At 42.0% G+C, this 21,757-nt stretch overlaps 1 protein-coding gene across 1 annotated transcript; it reads right to left on the bottom strand.

The window, feature by feature from the left end:
• Positions 1 to 14,021: 14,021 nt before the first annotated feature.
• On the bottom strand, positions 14,022 to 21,472 carry LLPH (LLP homolog, long-term synaptic facilitation factor). The gene is made up of 3 exons (XM_026500095.4): positions 21,364 to 21,472; positions 19,230 to 19,449; positions 14,022 to 14,658 (listed from the first exon to the last, which is right to left on the bottom strand). Exons 2-3 carry the CDS (start codon positions 19,432 to 19,434, stop codon positions 14,480 to 14,482), a joined length of 384 nt encoding a protein of 127 aa, XP_026355880.1. The 5' UTR covers positions 19,435 to 19,449; positions 21,364 to 21,472; the 3' UTR covers positions 14,022 to 14,479.
• Positions 21,473 to 21,757: the final 285 nt, after the last annotated feature.

Here is a 21,757-nt window from a genome sequence, read left to right as displayed (position 1 = left end):
CGGCCAGCTCCTCATCTCAAAGACACAAATGAGGTTTGGCTTCATTTCAGCCCACTGATTGCTTTATTTCAAATTACCCTAACTACTTAGCATGGTAAATCAAGTTGAAACCCCCAAAAGTTTGCAGAGGATGTCATCTAATCTGATTAAAAGGAATATTCCCGTCACAAGCAAGGGAGGAAATGGAAATTACTCTGAGCGCACTGCTATTAAATAATTTGCATAGACTTGCATATGCTATACATCAGAAAAGCATATGCTGTTTAGATTTAATGAAATAATTTTCCCTCTCTAAAGACTGTTACAGTTTCTGTCCTTCCCTATCTGTCTTTTTCTTTTCCCATCTGTCTCTTTTTTAATGTTAAAACTATTTCATGGGAAGGGTACATAGCTATGCACAAATTACATGAAATATGCTAATAATCTTCCTGCTGGCAGGGCTGGGAGGTCCTGAAACTGCATGGCCAAACTTCCCGTGTACCCTCCCCCACGCCCCCCTCACATAATTGAAGGCTCCCTTTACAACCCTTAAAAGACCCAAGTTGATTCATTTGGGGCTTCCATTGATGGGGGGGGGGGGCAGGGTGGTTAAAACCAATCCTTTGGCTCTAGTTTCCGAGTGATGTTTTCCTAACCCTAAGGAATAGCATCTAAATCAAAATGAAAATGAAAGGAAAAATCCCCATCAAGCTCATGTCATCCATATCCGTTGAGTCTATGATGCTGCCATTGTGGTTACACGTGTACAATAATCATCCTTGAAAGATTTTTGTGCCTGCACTGCTTCTCAAGGTTCAAAACCCTTGACAAATGTTGGCTGCTGTTAAAGTGTCACCCCTATTTTTATCAATGGAGACAAGGAAGCCCAGATAGACGAACATGAAGCAGGGGGGTGGGATGGGGGGTGAAATCTATCTATTTTTGTATCCTCTATGGATATTCACTAGTTTTTGGTAATATTTTAGCAGATCTCATGTTCAGTTGTAACGTAGCCAACAGAGGAATTCTAGTGAATTCCCCAACAAAATTACATTAGGATCAAATGTGATCGTTATAAACACTATCCAGATGTTGGGGATGGACTGGATATAACTCTTTAAGCCCCAAATTACAGTATAATAAATGCAAGCATGGGGATCTGCCAATACATCTGAACTTCGTGTCGGAAACCAGGTCTGACCTTAATTTAACTCTATAAGGAACTGAGAGTTTCCCCACTTGTATAGTTAGGACGCATCCAAAGATCTCCAAGTGCGATACTGTCACAAGTTTTATCACTTACTTGAAGAATGACCGTATCAGATTCTGGAGTCAAGCCAATCTTCAGGCAAGCATTTTATTAACACATTTAGAAAGGAAACAGAATTGCAAATAGAAATAACTACTGAGGTTATGAAACAAACCTGCGAAATGAAATACAATAGAATACTAAGATCACATTTGTCCTTGGTAAATCTCAGGGAGTTAAGATACTATAATAAGCACTAAAATATTTTACTACATAAACCAGGGATGCTAACTAACACAAGCCCACAGAGAAAGACGAAATGTAGCCAGGAAAAACTTCATCCTATGCCCCTGAAATTTTTTTTTCCATTGGTAGGGCTGATACAAACTGATAACTTTGTATTACGGCTCAGGATCAGTACTGAATGTATCCTAATAAGAATGTCCGTGGTTATAAGGGAAGATGCATATTTCAAATATTCTGGTGTCAAACAAAAAGAAAAACAGGTACTCTGAAAAGCTGGAATCAATAAACTAAACAATTTGTTAAGTAGGACACTACAGCATGCCTACTAGCTGCATACTCTTGTTTTGGATGTTGCTGGAAGAAACAGAAAGTAAAAGGAGGGGCGCCTGGGTGGCGCAGTGGTTAAGCGTCTGCCTTCGGCTCAGGGCGTGATCCCGGCGTTACTCAGGGCGTGATCCCGGCGTTATGGGATCGAGCCCCACATCAGGCTCCTCCGCTATGAGCCTGCTTCTTCCTCTCCCACTCCCCCTGCTTGTGTTCCCTCTCTCGCTGGCTGTCTATCTCTGTCAAATAAATAAATAAAATCTTTAAAAAAAAAAAAAGTAAAAGGAAACGTTTTAAGGAGAGCCAAATATGCATCAAGTCGTTTAAGAGATGTATGTTCTTTATCTGGATATGCCAAACTATAGAATGGTCTCCTCCCTGGAGAAACTTAAAGCATAGCGCCAAAGACATGAGATGTACAACCCCCAAAATTCGGAAGTTAAATCACCAAACAAAATCATAAATGTCACAAGTCAGTACTAACTACAGCATTGAGGGGCTCTGTGTATCACCCACCACCAGCTTTCTAAACAAACAAAAAAACAAAAGCTATTTGTAGCAGTCAAAAAGGATTGAAAAAAAAGAAAGAAAACCATAAAATCAGCTACCAAAAATGCGACACTTAAACAAGATGATAATTGTTGACCGCAAGCAGTTTTTTAAATCATATTTTTTGTAAAAAGAAATAAAAATCTATCACTATTACTTTTATATAGTCTATGAACTCTCCCTCTGCTCCTTCCCGATCGTCTTCCCCATTATTTTCGTCTCTCAGTACATGACTTTAAGGCAAAGGAGTTCAGACAAAGGAGTTTCAAGAAGGGAAGTTTGTCGGAGAGTGGAGACTTGGATGAGACGGCACCGTATTGAACCTCAGGATATTCTCAGTAGAATAACCCAAGTGTCGACTGACATTTTAACGGAAAAACAGAAGTGGTACATCCATACAAGAGAATATTATTCAGCCATTGAGATGAATGAAATTCTGATACATGTAGCAATATGGAAGAACCTTGAAAACATTATGGCAAGTGAAAGACACAAAAGGGCAAATATGGTATCATTCCCCTTGTATGAGGTATACTTACATTCATAGAGACAAAACAGAATAATGGTTACTGGAGGCTGAAGGGAGGATGGAATGGGGGGTTACTGTTCAATGGGACAAAGTTTCTCTTGGAGATGGCGAAAATGTTCTGGAAACAGTGCTGATGGCTGCACAACATTGTGAATGTACTTAATGCCACTGAACTGTACACTTAACAATGGTGAAAATGGGGGCGCCTGGGTGGCACAGCGGTTGAGCGTCTGCCTTCGGCTCAGGGCGTGATCCCGGCATTATGGGATCAAGCCCCACATCAGGCTCCTCCACTATGAGCCTGCTTCTTCCTCTCCCACTCCCCCTGCTTGTGTTCCCTCTCTCGCTGGCTGTCTCTATCTCTGTCAAATAAATAAATAAAATCTTAAAAAAAAAAAAAACAATGGTGAAAATGATAAATTTTATGTTATGTATATTTTACCATAATAAAAAAAATTTTTTTTTCCGGGCACCTGGGTGGCTCAGTCGGTGAAGCTTCTGCCTTCAGCTCAGGTCACGATCTCGGGATCCTGGGATCGATCCCACATCAGGCTCCCTGCTCAGTGGGGAGTCTGCTTCTCTCTCTCCCTCTGCCCCCACCCTGCTCGTGCTTGTGCTCTCTCTCTCTCTCGCTCTCCCTCTCTCTCAAATAAATAAATAAAATCTTTATTAAAAAATTAAAAATAATGTTAAAATTGAAATTTAAAAAAAATTTTAAAATACGTAGTCAGGAAAAAAGCCAGTGGAAACCCAGGTGCCCTGGCAGTGATAGAGCTGGAATACGCAAGGGAAAGATCAGTGAGGATTAGCAGAGAAGGTTGGCCGAAGGCAGACTTCCTCCCAAGGTCAGTCAATTAACTGTGTAGAAAACAGTATGGAGCAGGGATTACTGCAAGAACTTAGAAGGGCCTGGGGCACCTGGGTGGCTCAGTTGGTGAAGTGTCCCACTTTTGGTTTCGGCTCAGGTCCTGATCTCAGGGTCGTGAGATCGAGCCCTGGGTTGGGGTCCCTGCTCAGTGGAAAGTCTGCTTGAGACTCTCTCCCTCCCCCTCTCTGTGCTCTCTTGCTCTCTCTCTCTCTCTCCCTCAAATAAATATATACAATCTTAAAAAAAAAAAAAACTTAGAAGTGCTTGACCCACCTAAAGGCAACAATTCAACTAAAAAACAAAGCAAACACTGAGCAAAGTGTCTTTGGGGCGAGGGTACTAATTTTTCACTCTGGTTAGACATCAGTGTGACGTTAGAGCCACAACAGATATTTGTCGTAGGGCTTCTACTTCTAAGGACGCCTTCCCAGAAACCAGAGGTAGCCCTTGAGGAGTGAAGGGGGGAGATAAGCTACAACAACGAAACGGCCACCGGCAGGCATCGTAAGCTGTGCACTGGGTAAACACTAGACGTGTTTTACCTGTATTTTGTTTAATCCACACAACCACCTGGGAGGAAGGAACTACAATTATCCCCATGCGATAAACGCAGAAACAGAGGCACAGAGAGGTTAAGTCTCTCCCAGGTAGATAAATGGAAGAGCCAGCTGGCCATCTGGTTCCAGGCTAGAGTCCCAGCCCTCAAAGTATTAAAAAAAAAAAAAAAAAAAAAAAGAGTAGACCAGTGATTCTCAAACCGGAAAACTGTTCCAAGCATACAGTGTTAAAAGAGACATAATATTGAAAGCTGTGAGCGTAAATAAAGTTGGCAGCGGTAAGCATAGACCGAAAGGAGATGATGAGGTCAGAAGCGCATCTTATACCCACGTGTAAATGTAAAATGAAGGAAGAGAATGCACTGGAGACTGGGGATATGTTAGAGACAGAGAAAAACAGCAGGAGTGTTAATGGCACCAACACAAAAGAAAAGGAGCCTTCAAGACCCTCCGTGATATGAAATTCTGCAGAGGAAGGAGCACCAGGAGTAGGCTCAGGCCACCAGATGAGAGCACAATCGCAACAAGCCCCACCCTCAGGCTTTAGAACAGCCAAGTCTAACTCTTCCTCAAGATACGTGTCTGTCTCCGGTGGGCTGGGGATTCCTCTCCACACCGATGTTCTCTGTCCAGGAGCCAGGCTCCAGGAGCGACCACCTCCAGAATTACCCTTTGCCATGGGAGAGAGAACGGGACAGCGGCTGGCTAAGGACTAGCTCTTACAAGGTTTTGCCTGTCTGTGCACCGGTCACTTCCATTCCTATTGTGCTGGCCAAAGTCAGTCACGTGGTCACATCCAAATTAAGGGGGGTGGGGAAGTGAAATTCTACCGTAAGCCTAAATGAAATCAGAAACATTTGGTGAACAGCGCTAATAACTACCACGTTACCCCCAAGAGTAGTCTCGACAGCAATATACCCCCTAACATTTATAGATTAAAAACATTTCTTGCATATATTATCTCATAGAAGCCCCACGGTCTGTTTTATTATTTCCATTTTAAACCTGAGGAAAGCGCTCGGAGAAATTAAGTTACTTGGCCCAAGGTCACATACAACGAAGTGGCAGGGCTGGGGTTTGAACCCTAATCTCCTGACACTTTGTCCAGTCCGGGGCTGCTTCTTCAATGCCTCCAGGCAGACAGATGGGAGCAAATGCCAGATTGCAGTGGTTAAGAAATCAGTTGCAAGTGAAGAAATGGAGAGTTTCACTAAGAAGTTTAGACTTGAACTCGCAGCCATGGGACGTTTCCTAGCTAGAGAGTGACATATGAAAGGGATGTTTCAAAAGGCTTAATTTACAGCTCTTCACACGTGCCTCAGAAAGGCAGACACACACTCCAGGAAGAATTATTAATTGTTTCAGCCTTTTGGGAAAGTGGTTTGGCAATATGGATGGAAAGTCTTACTAAGGAAATTCATTGTCAAAAAATATATATAAAGAAAGGGAGGGAGGGAGGGAGGGAGGAAGGAAGGAAGGAAGGAAGGAAGGAAGGAAGGAAGGAAAGAAAGAAAAGAAAAAAGAAAAGAAAAGAAAAGAAAAGAAAAGAAAAGGAAAATTAAGTTTGTTCTCTTCTAGAATTCTCCTACAAGAATATAATCAGACAAGGATTAGTAAGACCATTAATACTACTGGGAAATATTTTTATCGAAAAAATTTTTTTCTGAAAAAATTTAAGTACCGAAAAATAGGCAAACAAGAAAATTTACAGTTTACCCACAAGATAGACTACAAGGGAGCTTTTCAAACAACACTTCAAGAATTTTCAGTGGCGTGGGAAAAATCCTCCTAATTCGAAATTAAGAAAGCAGAATATAAAATTATACAGGGTTAAGACAATTATGAAAATATATACACATGCATATATTCTCTGGGTGGCTGGATTATGAATAATTGTATTTCATCAAGACTTCCCTGGGTTTTTGAATTTTCTATGACAGGTACATGTTACTTTCATGCAGATGAAAAAATTAATAAAAGTTATAATAAACCATAGAACCTACACAAAATAATAAAAGTCACAAAAAGAAAATAAAATTGACAACCACACAGGTTGAATTACAAGAATAGAAACAAAACAAAACAAAACAAAACAAACCTTTTCTGGGGGCACCGGGGAGGAGGATGGTTTGTTGTTGTCCTGTTTCAACTAAAAGATGTGGCACCACATGTGGGTAAAGAGATGTGGCCACCGATGGGAAAGGCTTGGTTCTCAACCACAGCGGAAGTAGACCTGTGGAAAAGGCCACCAGTCACACACCCTCGCTTCATTTAATGGCCCCTCTCCTTATATATTTATTTTTTTAAAGACTTGTTATATTTATTTGACAGAGAGAGAGAGAACGCACACAAGCAGGGGGAGCAGCAGGCAGAGGGAGAAGGAGAAGCAGACTCTCTGCTGAGCAAGGAGCCTGATGTGGGGCTTGATTCCGGAACCCCAGGATCATGACCTGAGCCGAAGGCAGACGTTTAACGCATTGAGCCACCCAGGCGCCACCCCACCCCCCCCTTTCTCTTAGTGACCCCTCTCTTTAGAGAAAAAAAAGGAACAGAATTAATCTTGTCATTAGTCAGAATGTTACACTAGCACAGCCGGGTGTCACTGCATTAGGGTTTAGAAAAAGCCTGGTCTGGGAATAAAGAGACTTGGGCTCCTGGATTTGGGTTTCTGGTGAAGTTGGGAATATCTTGGGAAAATCAGGACCTCAGTTTTCCTCACCTGTTGAAAAGCACAGGGTTAAAATAAATGATCTTGAAAACATTTTCAACCTTAAATCCTATGGCCATTTTATTCCGTATTCATTTCCTGTCAACGAAACTAACCGGTAAGTGTATTGTATACAAAACTGTCAAAGAGACCGCCCGCCAAATCAAACTAAATTGGAATGCTTTTCTATGTGCCCCTATTCTAGGTGCCGTGTTAAATTAAAACAGTCTTTTCTCTAGCATCTAACATTTCCAAAAACGGTTTGTAGACATAAAATTGAGCTGTTAGATTTTTTAAAATATTTATAACGGAATTTCCCCCCCAAAGACTAAAAAGAATCCGGTCAGAGGTGGAAGGTGGGAGACACAACTCAACACAAACACACCACAAACAACAACGTTTGGTTGGTTGTAGTCGGGATGAGCTTTTCTTTTTTCCTTTGGATACCATTGCCTTCAGGTAAGAAATTCAGGGGAACGTGCAAATATAAAAGATGGCCTAATTTCACGAAGTAGAGATGGGAGATCTAAAACTGATCCAAATCACCTGAATTTCCAAATAAAGAACAAAAGCCTTCACTTAATACGCAAATGTTTTAAAGCAAGATTCAGCAAACTTCTTAAAAGGCTAGATAGTAAATATTTTAGGCTTTGTAGGCCAGAAGAGGGTCTCATTCATGACTACTCAACTCCGCCTTTGTAGCACAAAAGGAATCATAAAAAATATAGGAACGAGTGAGGGTAGCTATGTTCCAATAAAACTTTATTTATAAAGACAAATGGCCAGCCTGTTTGCCTGCCCCTGTTGTAAAGCATATTTTCCAGTCATGCATCCAGTTCAGGTGAGGAAAGGGGGGTGAAAAGGAAGAGGAAGAAAAACATGAGGAGCAGGAAGACTGAGATGACAGGGGAAGAACCAAAGGGGAGGAAGACAGAGGATGCAAGAAGGGTGGTGATTTGAGCCTGAGGAGGAAATTAAATAATATCCAAATAGAAGAGGAGTGTAGAAATGGCCGGGGCCGGGGGGGGGGGGGTAAAACAGAGGAAGAGAGAAAGACAAAGTAATGGAGAGAAACAGCACAGAAGCAGGAAATCAATTTCTACTATGGTCACTGGTCCACAGAGAAAAATGACCTGGCATCATTTATAAACAAGAAACAGAACTAAACTTAGAATTTTTTCCCTAAGAGGTAAATTAAAAAATGTTTGACTCACAGCTTTAAACTTTTGTTAAATAAAACAATTAAAAAAATAATTTGCAAGAAAAACAGACCGAAGGAGAGAGGTTCAAAGCGAAGATATGCAAAGAAAATGGAGGCGCAGAAGGGAGTGCCACGTGGGGACAGGGGCAGGGTGGTGACCGCCAGCAGGGAAGAAAAAAAGGTCAACTTTCCCTGACATTTGTCTCTGTCTCTGGAATTCAAAGTGCCAAGTTAGATCTGAAACCTCTGGTCTTGCTGGAGACTTCCTGGTAAAAATATCCTGCTGGCACAGGCCCCGTGGTGACATGGTAGCCCTAACTGCTCCCCAGGCCTCCCAGCCCATCCCACGCCCAGCGGTCTCAGCCTACCAACCACTTGCCTTTCTGGAAATTGCTCGGTGTCAAATTCCCCCCTGGCACACTGTGAACTCTGTGTGTGCGCTGGTCTTTAATGATAAGGGTGGAAAATTAACCATGGGTCCACTTCCTCATCCATTGGTCACACCTTAGCATTTCCTTCCAGTTCAGAATTATACCAAAAGGACATCCAGACCTCGGGGTCCTCTGGCATTTTAGTTCTAATGACTGAAGTCTGTCTATCCTTCAGGTCTGACCTTCTAAGCCTCATAACCTGAAATGTGAGTGTGAAAAAAAAGAATAAAGCCCTCATACCTATTGGGCAAAATTACATTTAAACCACCTTGATTAAGGGGGGATCTCCCACTCTACGGCCCCCTTCCATTTCTTTCTCTAGCATGCTCTCTCTCCTCCAGAGACAATTCGACAGCCTCTTTTCCATCCATACTTGGCTTTGAATAACACTCACATTCAGGAAGTTCTTCTTTACATTTAACCTAAATCCCTTCTGCTACAGTTAAAACCCGTTTCGTCAGTGGAGATTTGGAACAGCTGGTTCCCATTCTCTTTATGGCAACTCTTCTTAAAGATGCATAGGCTTATGCAGGACGTCCATACCAACTTCACCTAAGGCATATAATTTCCTTTTCTTTAGCATTTTCCACGCATGTTTTCCTATACAGTTACTAATAACCAATTGTCTAGCTTGTGGAGAGCTCCTATCCGATTACTCAAGGGATTACCTGAATTATTAAATACCTCTGTTTCGTGAAGACACTGTCAGAAGTTTGGGACAAACAAAGACTCAAACTAGGGCAGAATGCTTATGGCTGCGTTGGGAAGCACGTGGGAATGACCAATCTTTGGCCAACTGCCTCCAGTTCTGCTCGAGAATACCGCCTCTTGGCATAAGGTGAGGCATTGAAAATGTTGACGAATAGCACCCAATGTTGGTCTCTCACTTAAATTCGTAACTCTGCCCCCCACCCCGCCATCACATATCTCAAACTCTCTCTTCTCTATAGCATTAAAGAGCAAAGCAAACAAACAAGCAAATAAAAAACCTGGAGCAATAACAAAAGATCTTCGGCTGATCCTCAGGAGCAAACAACATATGTTCCCGAACATCTGTGCTTTTCTCAAGCTCTTTTTTCCCCATTATTGTCAAGAGAAAAGAAGTTTAGTGGAATGTTTCTCCACAGAGGCACAAGTCTATAATACTCCCTGTTGATTACATATAAAAGACACAAAATATTAGTTTATTAAAAGCAGCTTCAACCATTGCTGTACAAAGCAGTTCTCCGATGGAACAGATTTATGAAGTAACAGCTGAAAGGTATGCAGATCACAAGATACATGACAAATGTACTTTATTACACGGATCAGAAATACCATATGTATTAGCAGTTACTGTACAATGATACACAACAGCCGACTAAGACGATTTAAAGGTTTTGCCGATATTGAAACCTATAAAGACACAATGTGAGAGTGAGAAAGTGTTTCATAAGATAGCATAATGCCAAGACAAGTCGTCGCTTTAGGAAATTAAATACATTCTGCATATTATAAACAATGTATTATAAAACTCTGCCATTCTTGAAATTAAAATGCCAACAACTTTACCCCATTCATTGTTTAAAGCAGATGGTTATAAAAGATTTCCATACTTCAAAGTGGAACTTCGAGGAATAAAAACCAGACTTAACAACATTAGCAAATTTAAGATTTCAGATTTTGTTATTTCCACCAAAAAGATACTTAAGCCTGTAATCGTGGGCACCAACAGACTGGAAAGTGAAAGAAGCACAACACATTTCAGACATGACAACTTCCTGCAAGGCATTTCTTAGCTAAAAAGGGCTTTTGCAGCTTTTTTCCCCCCAGATTTTATTTATTTATTCGACAGAGATAGAGAGACAGCCAGTGAGAGAGGGAACACAGCAGGGGGAGTGGGAGAGGAAGAAGCAGGCTCCCAGTGGAGAAGCCCGATGCGGGGCTCGATCCCAGGACCCTGGGATCACGCCCTGAGCCAAAGGCAGACGCTTAACGACTGAGCCACCCAGGCGCCCCCTTTTGCAGCTTTCAACCCAATTTCCAAGTACCACGTTTGAATCCACTCTGCTACGTTCCAACCAAGTGGCTGTCCACCCTTAGTTTGACAGGACAGTGCCCCGAAGACTGCCTGTTCCATTTTCCAATTCGGTTAGAAGTTTCTTCCTTAGATTGAAAGAAGTGTGTCTCTCGGAAACTTCCCACCAAGGACATTCATTCTACACTCTAGGACAGCCTTGCTCCCATCTTAATAGGTGCATAACTTTGGGCAAATATACTTCCTTTTCAAAGCTGTTTCCTCATCTGAAAATTGGGTAAAAATATTGATCCCACAGCATCATTTTAAAGATTAAATTAAATAATATAGGTATGGCATTTAACACCACACGCCCTAAACATCGGTTATCATTATTACTATTATCTGCCAAATGAGTCTTATTTGACATCACGTATTTTTCTCCTGCTCTAAAATAGGTGACACCCGTTGGCATTCAATTACGTAAAATTTAGGGGGCTTTTGGTAAGTAGACACAAATCTGGCCCTGCCTCTCCTGCTGCCTCATGGGGCCCCGGGAATAGCAGAGTGGCCTTCGACCTGGCATGAGTCCTTAATACCTCTCCAGGCACGCCCTGCCCCACCCAACATTTCCTTGCAAAATTCGCACATATCTGCTGCAGTGGCCTCTCAGGGGAAAAGGATTCTATCTCGAGGCTAGCACGAATTTCAATCACCCTGCCAGGTGGCATCAGAAGTCAGTCACTTAGCTAGTAAACTCCGTCAACAGCCCAACACCTGCTTCTCGACTGCAGTATTTATAAATTTGGGAATTCCCTGATACCTCTTTGGATTCCTCCCATTTATGCTGTGGCCAGCACTTTGCTGATCTAAATTATACACCCCCAACCCTCACGGTCACAAGCAACCCATTTCAGGTATTTAAACCAAGGCATTTATAGCCCATTATTTTGAATTCTCCAACTCCCAAAAATCATATCCCAGATAGAGAAATCAAAATTCTGAAAATACCCAAATTTCCTAATGAGCAAATATATTCCGCTGCATATTTATTCTAGGCAGCATGTGACCTAGTAGAGGAACAAATAGATTGACATCAGTGCGACACTAGGAAAAAAAAGATGGGCTCAAAGTCACTACTTGACTCCACCTCAGGGCTTCAACGCAGCTCACATGACTCTCCGACTGGGAGCTCTGGCACCCCTGACTGGGGGCCATAGTTTTCGAACTGGGTCGGCCCATTCTATAGGAGGACTACCTAGGGAGCTCCAGTCCGGGTTAGGCTGAAATTTGAGAAAAGGTCTATAAATCCTGAGCCTGCAACATGGATTGAATCCAACGAAGGTATTCCTGGGAGGATTAAGTGAATGAATACTTTGGAGAGTTGAGGATTAAATAATATAGGCCAAGGCCTTTTGAACAGATAGCATATCAATGAAAACAATTTTGAGTCCCCTTATTTTAATTTTAAATTTAATTTCTTAAAAAGCAAAAATGAAATGTTATAATCAGTTCCTACTGGGGTTTAGCCCACTCTAATTCCAAAAATGATTTGGTGCTTAGCTTGAGCTCCATCTGGTGGTTTTTATAGCAATTCTCTGGAAGACAGGAGTCAAATAAATGACAGTTCTAAAAAGCTAAGCTAATTATGTAAAAGATGAAAGGACTGCACTATACTTACTGTATGACCTTGAAGAATAAAGCAACAAAGAAGTGATCGTACTCCTGCACTCATTTCGGCATGTTAGTCTAAATAAATTTCCTGCCAAGCTTTGGAGGTGGGAAGAATCTTGCTGGCAGTACAGTTCAGGATGCCTTCGAGGCCCCAGTCACACCCTCGTGCCAGAGAACTTCTCTCTCAGGGCCACCTTTCGAGAGGCCATAGGACATTTGAGAGCATGTTTCCCAAATAAGTTTTTCAACAGTGGTGTTTTGCTTCGTTATTTTAAGTGAAATCCTGAACAGACAAATTTTGTCACTGGATAAACTTCAGGGAACGTCCTAACATCAAGAGGCCCTGGATGAGAGCTCAGAGCTCCTACCAATGAGAAGTTATCGGCCACAGAACGCATGAACGTATCCCTGGCATTCGCCTCTGATATCAACTTAAAGAAAATCCAGCTACGTAATACCGGACAATGTTGCTAAATTCTAAGTAAGCACCAAGTGCGTAACGTCACTAATGCAGTCCGTTCGTACGATGGCATAACAAGTACTGAGCTAGTGTATTTAGGCTCATATTGCCAGTGGCTGAGATAATGTTAGCAACTTTTTCATTTCATGGATACGTATTTATGTATTTACTTTTCCTCACAAGCTATTTGTTGTTCATAACTATATACCAAAAGGCAAAAAAAGGCCATGGATAACATGTATTTTCCAACTAATGTCTTTCTACTAGCTTCTGTCGAGAAAATCTATGTTTTTAAAAATTATCTACTAACGTTTCGGTGAACTAATCACTGAGTAAATTGAGAAAAGTCTATTATATAAAATCATCTTAAGATTTTACTGGGATTCAATTTTATAGATTCAGATCTCCTCAAAGACTTAGATCATGTCCTCCTATTTATCTCTACATGGTGTCACAGCCTAGCAGCGTGCCTGGCATAAATCTGTGTCTTGGTGACCAAGTGACCTTATTCTAATAGATTTCACTTGTAACTTGGTTTTCCTCTGAAGCTAACAGCCTCTTCTGAGTAGATGCCCAAAAGGTCAAAACTTAACGCTGTCTCCCTCCTTGTGTCCTGAGCACCTGGAAAAGTTCCGAGCACATAGTAGGCACTCAATAAATGTTATTCCAGTGAACACACAAGAATGGTTAACAGAACTACAGTAAAATTTCAGAGCGAATACCAAGTTTAAATTCTTTAACTATAAATAAATTTAAACAAGAGTGAAATTAGTAAACTGTAGCAAGACAGACTTAACAAAAATCATCTCATTTTACCAGCATTTCTGAGAGTATATTCTATTCTTCAGAACACGAGTTTGAAAGAGTCAAAGTTGAACAGGCTTCTTTACTGATAGATCTCTAGAATACTATACTAAGCTAACACGTTTTTGTGAACCTTCGAGTATGTACCATTTCCCAAATTCATGTGACTACGAAATGTATTTTTCACCATGCATTCAGAAAAATTGATTCTGAGAAAGATACTCTGGGGAATGCTGTGTTACATTAAGCTACATAGTATAAAAACTGAAGATCGTTAAACTAGTTCCCAGGATGTTCTAGCTCCTAAAAAGATGGAGCGTACTAATTTGTAGATGTTAATATTCTACCAAAAGACGTAAGATTTTTTTTTAACAACTTAACTGAAGAAGGTGGTCTTCTCTATTACTAGGAAAACTTAAGGAGAGATGAAAGAAAAGCTCTTCAAGATCTTGACAAAATATCTTTTATTCTGAATTAAACAAAATTAAAACTCCAAACACGTAGTGCTTACAAGATCCACTGACATTATATTTTATATAAAAGTTTTCTTTAAACCTGAATCAACTCAAATTTGTCAGTGTATCTTTTTTTTTTTTTTTTTTTTTTTATCTTTACGAAGCCCAAACAGTTACCACCACAGTTAACAGTTGATAGAGTTGTGATGTTTGAGAATCCCTGTATACTGGACAGCATCCAATTAAAGTATCGGTGTAGCTTTCTTTCATCAAAGAAAATATTTTATTCAAGCTCCCAAGACAAAGTTGAGGAGTCAAGTTGGGTTTGAATTGAAGAACAAGGCCACGTTAAATCTGGAAACAACGTTTTCATTTGGTGGAAGCTGAAATCCATGTATACATTCTAATCAGAGACCTGTCCCATGTAGGAGTTTCCAAGTTTTTAAGAGTCTACCAGGCCAAACCCTTCGCTGCCTTTGCTGCTTCTCCTTTGCTTTTCCCCTTCCCTTTCTCTCGCTTTGCCTTCAGCCTTTTCCTCTGTCTCTGGTTCATCCATATGGGGTACTGTCCATGCTGGTCTAGAAGACTCTTCTTGTTTCTCTTAATTTCAGTCTCCATCTTCATGTCATCTGAATAGAAGACAGAAAACTGTTAAGGCTCGTGAATGAAGAAACAATCTTGTAAAAAGCACGTGAATGCAATGAGAACATCAGAACTGAAAGTGGTCTGAAACTACAAAAGAAAAAAATCCCTTCTTCTGTGGAATGCTCTTTGACTAACACTGAAAACTCCTCACAGCACATTCAATGGACTCAGACATGCTCCCATGTATTCCTACCACCATGAGAGACATAAAAAAAAGTATTTATAAGGAATGAGAGATGTCATCAATTTAGCGACTAAGAAACTTTCTGAAGAATATTGTCATGAGTGTCCGTCTTTGGAACAATAAAAGTTAAACAGGAAACATAGTTTTAGGATATATGGGTTTGAGTCACTGCGTGAAGGACAAGTGTACAGCTGTGAGCACATGTGAGTCAGAACACTTCTCTGATGAAGTGCTTTCTTGAGCTAAATAAGACAGCTGAGCCTATTAAGAGCAGCCACACTTTTAACGGACAGGCCTTAGAAGCAAATGAACTATTAGGGATGGCTGGCCACTTGCAAAGAGGTGTACCTGGAAGAAGTGGAGTAGTAAGCACCAAGCTTGTGATGACACAGATGGGCAGATGACAAAGAAAAACCTAGATGGGGCCTTGGCTGGCTCAGCTGGAGGAGCATGCGACTCCTGATCTCAGGATCCTGAGATCGAGCCCCATGGTGCGTGCAGAGATTAAATAAATAAAAACCTAAAAAAAAGAAAAAGAAAAAGAAAACCTGGATATAGGGGCACCACTGGCTCAGTCAGTAGACTGTGTGATTCTTCATCTTGGGGTCATGAGTTTGGGCCCCACGTTGGGGGTAGAGTTTACTTAAAAACAAAAGTATATTAAAAAAAAGGAAGGAAGGGGGCGCCTGGGTGGCGCAGCGGTTAAGCGTCTGCCTTCGGCTCAGGGCGTGATCCCGGCGTGATGGGATCGAGCCCCACATCAGGCTCCTCCGCTAGGAGCCTGCTTCTTCCTCTCCCACTCCCCCTGCTTGTGTTCCCTCTCTCGCTGGCTGTCTCTATCTCTGTCGAATAAATAAATAAAATCTTTAAAAAAAAAAAAAAAAAGGAAGGCAGGCAGGCAGGCAGGGGAAGGCAGGCAGGCAGGCAAACTTGCATACACACCAGGCTGCCACTCTCTCTTACCAGGTAACACCCAGAGATCCGGCTCCGCTAAGCAGGAGACTGGGCAGGAAGCTCGGAGCAGCCATGCTGTGGTACATCTATCACCAGCCTTATCTGCTGTGAATGGTTTGCCCAGAACATCCCTCCCTGGGAACTTACCAGGGTATATGGGTGCTTCCATGATCTCTACTGCCTGACATTATATTAATTCATTTATCTGGTTTACTTTTGGTCTCCTCCGGTGTAATGTAAATCCCATCAGGATGGAGGCCATTTCTCCTGTATTTATCATGTTTCCTCAGTGCCTGGAGTAGCGCCGGCTATATTCCAGCCATTCAGTAACTAGTTGTTCAATGATTATTTTAGGTACTGTTCTAGGTTCTGGGGATGTAGTGGTCCAAATGTGCTCCTTGCTGTCATGGAGCTCACAATGTTCTGTTGAAGGGAGCATAACAATGCCAACTGCAGCCTGTTTTAAGTGGCTTTTTTAAAAGAAGTACCAGAACCAGATTAAGTAGGACCTGGTAAACTCTGATGAGCACATGGAAGGACAAGGAGATGTTTTAAGCAAGGAAATGCCATCATTTGCCTTACATTCCAAAAATATTATACTGGTTGATATGTCAAAAATGAATCAAAAGGGAGCAAGAGCTAAGGAGAGAAGTAAAAAGGCTACCATCTCTGTTCAGGCAAGAGATAATGGTCATTTTAAAGTGAAAACACGAAAGGAGGAGGAAAATGGATAGATTCCTGCTGTATTTTAGAGATATTAAAGATGTGCTAATGGTTTAGAGGAGGGAGATAAGGAAAAAAGAGGTCAAGGTAACCACTAGGTTTGTGGCTTAAGACTGGATGGGGAGTTGAAGGAAATGAAATAAAGGGAAACGTGAACCTGAGGGCAGAGATGAGCAACATATTGAAAACAGGTACATTACTAAACGGAGAGACTCCCTCACCCCCAGGTCTATCCCTATTGAGTTCCTGAAATACTCCAAGAAGGAGGGTAGCCAGACATTGACGTGGGCAGGAGAGGAGAGAATTCCTCTCTGAGGATGATGAGAGAAGAGAAGAGACCTAGTTTCTGATCTAGATCCTCCACAACAAAACCTCCTAGGTTCAGCCCAATCATTCTGCAAGTCTAACACCTGATAAGCCCTCCCCACACCTCGTCCCCTCCCCGGAAGGCTTCCATTCATCATTTTAGTGCTTCACTTTTAAATATAAACAACCATTGATCACCAGACATTGGAGAAAGCCTCCAACATGAAGGAGAAAGACAAAAATAAAGGAATGGAAGGGGGGGGGAGGGAGAAGAACTCAAGAGAATAGACAGTGCACAGAGATCGAAATTTCTCAAACTATAATTAAGACCCTCAATGAGATCAGAGAAGATATATCCATTAAGAACCTCAGGCTGTAATAAAGAAACAATAGAAGAAAAAAAGAACTTTTAGAAATTAAAAATACAACAGCAAAACTAAACAAATCAATATAAGAAAAAGGTAATAAAGTTATGAAAATCAGAAAGAGTAACAAGAGAAAACAGAAAACAGGAGAGAAAACTAGAGACTAAATCTAAGACTCAAAAGTGAACAGGCATCTAGCATCCAGAATGTATGAGGAACTCTTACAATTCAATAAAAAGACAAACAATCCAATTTAAAAATGGCCAAAGGACTTGAAAAGATCTTTTTGTAAAGATGACATACAAATGGCCAACAAGCATATGAAAACATGTTCAACAGCATTAGGCATTGAGGAAACCCAAATCAAAACCACAAGTACCACTTCATACCCAACAGGATGAGGCAATTATCCAAAAATCCAAAAGAAAAAAAAAAAAAAGGAAAGAAACAAGTATGGTAAGGATGTGAAGAATCCTCATTCATTGCTGGTGAGAATATAAAATCGAGTGCCTGATACACAGAATTATCAAACGACCCGGCCAATTTCATTGTAAGTACAAACCCAAAAGAACTGAAACCATGTATTCAAGCAAGAATACGTACACAAATGTTCACAGCAGCACTCTTCACAATAGCCAGAAGGGGAAAGCCAACGCAAACGCCCATCCACCAATGGGTGGATAAACAAACTGCGGTACGTACATAAACTGGAGTATTACTCAGCCCTAAAAAGGAAGTACTGATACACGCTCCAACATGGATGGACCTCAAAAACATTACCGTAGGTGAAGGAAGTCAGACACAAAAGGTCACATGTTATAGGATTTCATTTATATGAAGCATCCAGAATAGGCAAATCCACAGATACAGAAAACACATCAGTGGCTGCCAGGGGCTGCGGGAAGGGAGAAACTGTTTTATGTGTAAAGAGTTCCCTTTTAAGGTGATGAAAATGTTTTGGAAACAGAGTATATCATCAATGTACCAAATGCTACTGAACTGTATACTTTAAATGGTTAATTTTATGTTAATGTGACTTTTACCTCAATGACCAAAAAAAGAGCAAATGGGCGGAGGCAGCGTACATATGAAGAAACAGAGACTCAAGTGTGCAGTGCCAGGGAGAGCTGAAATAAAGCGACAGACTGAGAAATGTGAGATCGAGGGAAGGCTTTTTCCTTCTTCTTTGAGAAGGGGCATTCCAGAACACATTTACGCTGTCTGAGCGACCCAGTGGAGAAGAGGGATTGGTAAGCAGGGTGCAGGAGTATACAGCCCTTGAGAATGGAGAGGATTCACAACACAAATGGAGAAACTGGCCTTTGAGAGGGTATCAGCAAGAGGGAAAACTTCTCGGATTGGAAGGCTGAGGATCACTGCTCTCTTCCTTGGACACCACATAAATTACTTCTATTTTAAGGGCCTGATTACTATGTGCGCTTGTTTCAGTTTGCTGCCAGACTGTTCTATGAGGATGTGAAAACCCAGGAGTCTTTTCCTGTGCTGAAACTAGCAACATACACAGCCTCCGACTGTAGACCGTGATGAAGACAGAGGTTGCTACAGTCTGTCAAAATTGAACACAGGGAAACTCTGATTTTTCAGGAAAATAATATAATGGCATATAAGGATTCTTTGAATGGGCACTAGATGTAGAAAAGGATAAAATGAAGAAAGATCTCCTATCTGGCCTAGTCCCGGACTGAACAGCGTACCCTTCCAACAAGGACGCGTCTACGTTTGTCTACTCCTGTTGTGCTGGGTCTGAGACACTCAGGCTATCGTACAAGCACCAAAGACACGCTCTGAATAATCCAAAACACGCCTATTCACATGAACTGGCTTTAAAATAGCTTAGCATAGGATCTCTAGCAGCACTATAAGCCTTCAAAAAATTATACGGGCATGTCAGGAGGTTTGTAGGGAAGCATGCGCAGAAAAGAATGGAGGACAAAGAGGGAAAAAGAGTCACAAAAGGAAACTGACAGAATTATTATTTTTAAAATGAAGCACATAAACTCACCTTTTTCATCTTGTACCACACATTGAGTTTTCTCTTGACAATGTTTGGGTACCACCACGGTGGCTATCTCTTGGACATCTTTCATTAAAACATCACTATCTACTTTAAGAATACTTTTAAGTCTGCTGAGTTCTCTTGGGGCATTCTTTTTTCTCTTTTCTGCACGCATCTTCCTTTTCCACTTACTCCGTAAGCTTTTAGCCATATTTTACCTGGAAAGCTAACAGAAATACAGAGACAAAAGCAAAAATTTACTATTAAAAAAGAAGGGCAAATCCTTGGAAAACCAGGTCAAAAGGTATTTCTACAAAACATGAACAAACGGAAGGTAAAACTCTTTACTCTGTTCACGATTTATGATGGCATAATGAACAAATTATGTGAGGGTCAACATGGCATATACAGCCGTTAAATAACAAGAGTACTCAATCAAATTCCCTGTGGTCACTGGCAAACCGTAAGTCAAGCCAATTCTGAAAGCTCCTGGAGTTTCCATACAAGATGCAGAAATTTACTTTCCCCCAAATGCAATGAGCATCATCACCTTATATTTATGCAACAACTTCCAAATTACAAAATGGGTGCTTTTTTGGGTACTTTTTAAGTAGGCTCCACATGGGGCTTGAACTCAGGACCCTGAGATCAAGACCTGAGTGAGATAAGATCAAGAGTCTGACTTAACTGAGCCACCCAGGCACCCCCAAAGTGTTTTTATAAATATTTTTAAACTTGATTTCCTCCATGCCTATAGGACATCTCACCTGTCTTCATCATTATCCTCCTCTCAATTTAATCTAGCTATTTTAAACTTGTCTATTTCCACTCTTGCTGCTCTTCACCCCTTAGCCTCAGACCTGAATCCTCCACAAGGCAGTTAGTATGAGCTTTAAAAAAAAAAATTTTTAAGAGAGAGACTGAGAGTGCCAGCAGGGGGAGGGGCACAGGGAGAGGGATAGAGAATCTTTACAGGCTCCATGCTCACAACCCTGAGATCATGACCTGAGCTGAAATCAAGAGTTGGACGCTTAACCAACTGAGAGCCACCCAGGCGCCTGTAGTGTAAGCTTTTAAAAACTTGGAGCTTTTCCTTCTTTCATGAGACTCTTTAATGATATCCCACCTCATATTCATGATCCACAAGATTATTTGTGACCTAGCCCTGCCTCCTTCAACTGTTTCACCTCATGTTCCAAGCTCCATCCCATCCCCAAGTACGAATTACATCTGAAAAAAGTTCCATCAGTGACAGCCTAAGGGCAGTGTGGGGATGAGGGAATGGGAAGGAAGGAATTCTAGGTTTTACAAAGGGTTGGGAGGAAGGCTTTAGGGAGTGATTTATGACATTATCTTGACTGTGCTGATGGATGTTTGTGTACATATATTAAAACTTACATTACACACTTTAAACATGTGCAATTTATTATACGCAATCAAGCAGTTAAATTAAATATTTAGACATGATTTTGGAAAAAAAGAAAGAAAAATTTAAGTCCCAACTGCGTCCACTAGCACCTTTGCAATTTGCTGCTCCTATGCCCGGGAATGATCTTCCTAACGCCTGCTCCTTCACTTAGGTACCCCTGACCCTCACCCCTATCAACTCCCCTTCTTTTATTCTCCACATATGATCCTTCTCTTTCTCTTTAAATAGGTGTTACAATCTGAAGTTATTCATTTCCGTCATCCCCGGTGGACTGTGGGCTCCACGAAGGCAGGGGCTAACTAAATAGACCTCGTTCACCGTTGGATCCCCCAATGTGGTGCGCGTTTGCTGAATGAATAACTAATGGAACAGCAGTTTTTGGACGCCAGCAATCACAACTCACTCGGTTCTCCCGTCTACAACAACCCAAAACTTCGAGGGGCAGGGACAGAAGGTGTGCGGTAAGCAACCTTGAGGGCCCAGGCCGGAGCGAGACTACCGAAGGAGGGCTCCATCTCGCACAGAGCAGGGGGGAAGCCCGAGGGCCACCACCAAGACTATGGGAGGCCCTCGGCCCTTAAGCAGGTCTGCGTCTCGGCCGAGCTCAATTTCTCCCAGAGAAGGACCAGCCTTGAGACGAGATTCTCTACGGGCGGCGGGCTCGAGCTCCACGTTCCATACCCCACTGGACCGGAGAAGCGGCGAACTCACCGAGAAACTCAGAGACCGCGCTCACAACCACGCTGACCGGAAGCCTCCGCACTTCCGCCTTCCGGACAGCCCGGTCCACAAACTCCTGGGAGTCCCGGTAGGGCGCACTGCACGCCGGGAGCCGAAATGCCCCGGAAAGCCCCGAGAGGCGGGGTCTCCTGGAGTCCGGCGCTGACGTACTTCCTTCGATGGGAGTGCGACTGTGGAGCTTGACTCCTCCCCTGTGAGTTCCCAAGTGGGATCTGGACAATGCGGAAAATAGCGGCGGAAGTTGGGCCGCCGGCTAGACCAACTTCCCGAGCGTGAGCGGGTTAGCCGCGACGCTCTAATCCCAACAGCGATCCTGGCCAGGTGACTCTGCCTGCCGAGTAGTGGGCTCAGAGCCGACCTTTAC

The sequence above is a fragment of the Ursus arctos genome, unplaced genomic scaffold, assembly GCF_023065955.2.
Source record: "Ursus arctos isolate Adak ecotype North America unplaced genomic scaffold, UrsArc2.0 scaffold_21, whole genome shotgun sequence".
Classification (NCBI taxonomy): Eukaryota; Metazoa; Chordata; class Mammalia; order Carnivora; family Ursidae; genus Ursus; species Ursus arctos.
Note: the sequence above shows the minus strand (reverse complement) of the source record. Positions and strands in the feature narration are given on the sequence as shown.

What these genes read in the sequence shown, in the direction of transcription:
- LLPH (XM_026500095.4), bottom strand. Translation starts at nt 19,434, where the DNA reads ATGGCTAAAAGCTTACGGAGTAAGTGGAAAAGGAAGATGCGTGCAGAA. An exon ending in TGTGGTACAAGATGAAAAAG is followed by an intron (nt 14,659 to 19,229) that starts GTGAGTTTATGT and finishes TCTTCTATTCAG; the next exon opens with ATGACATGAAGATGGAGACT.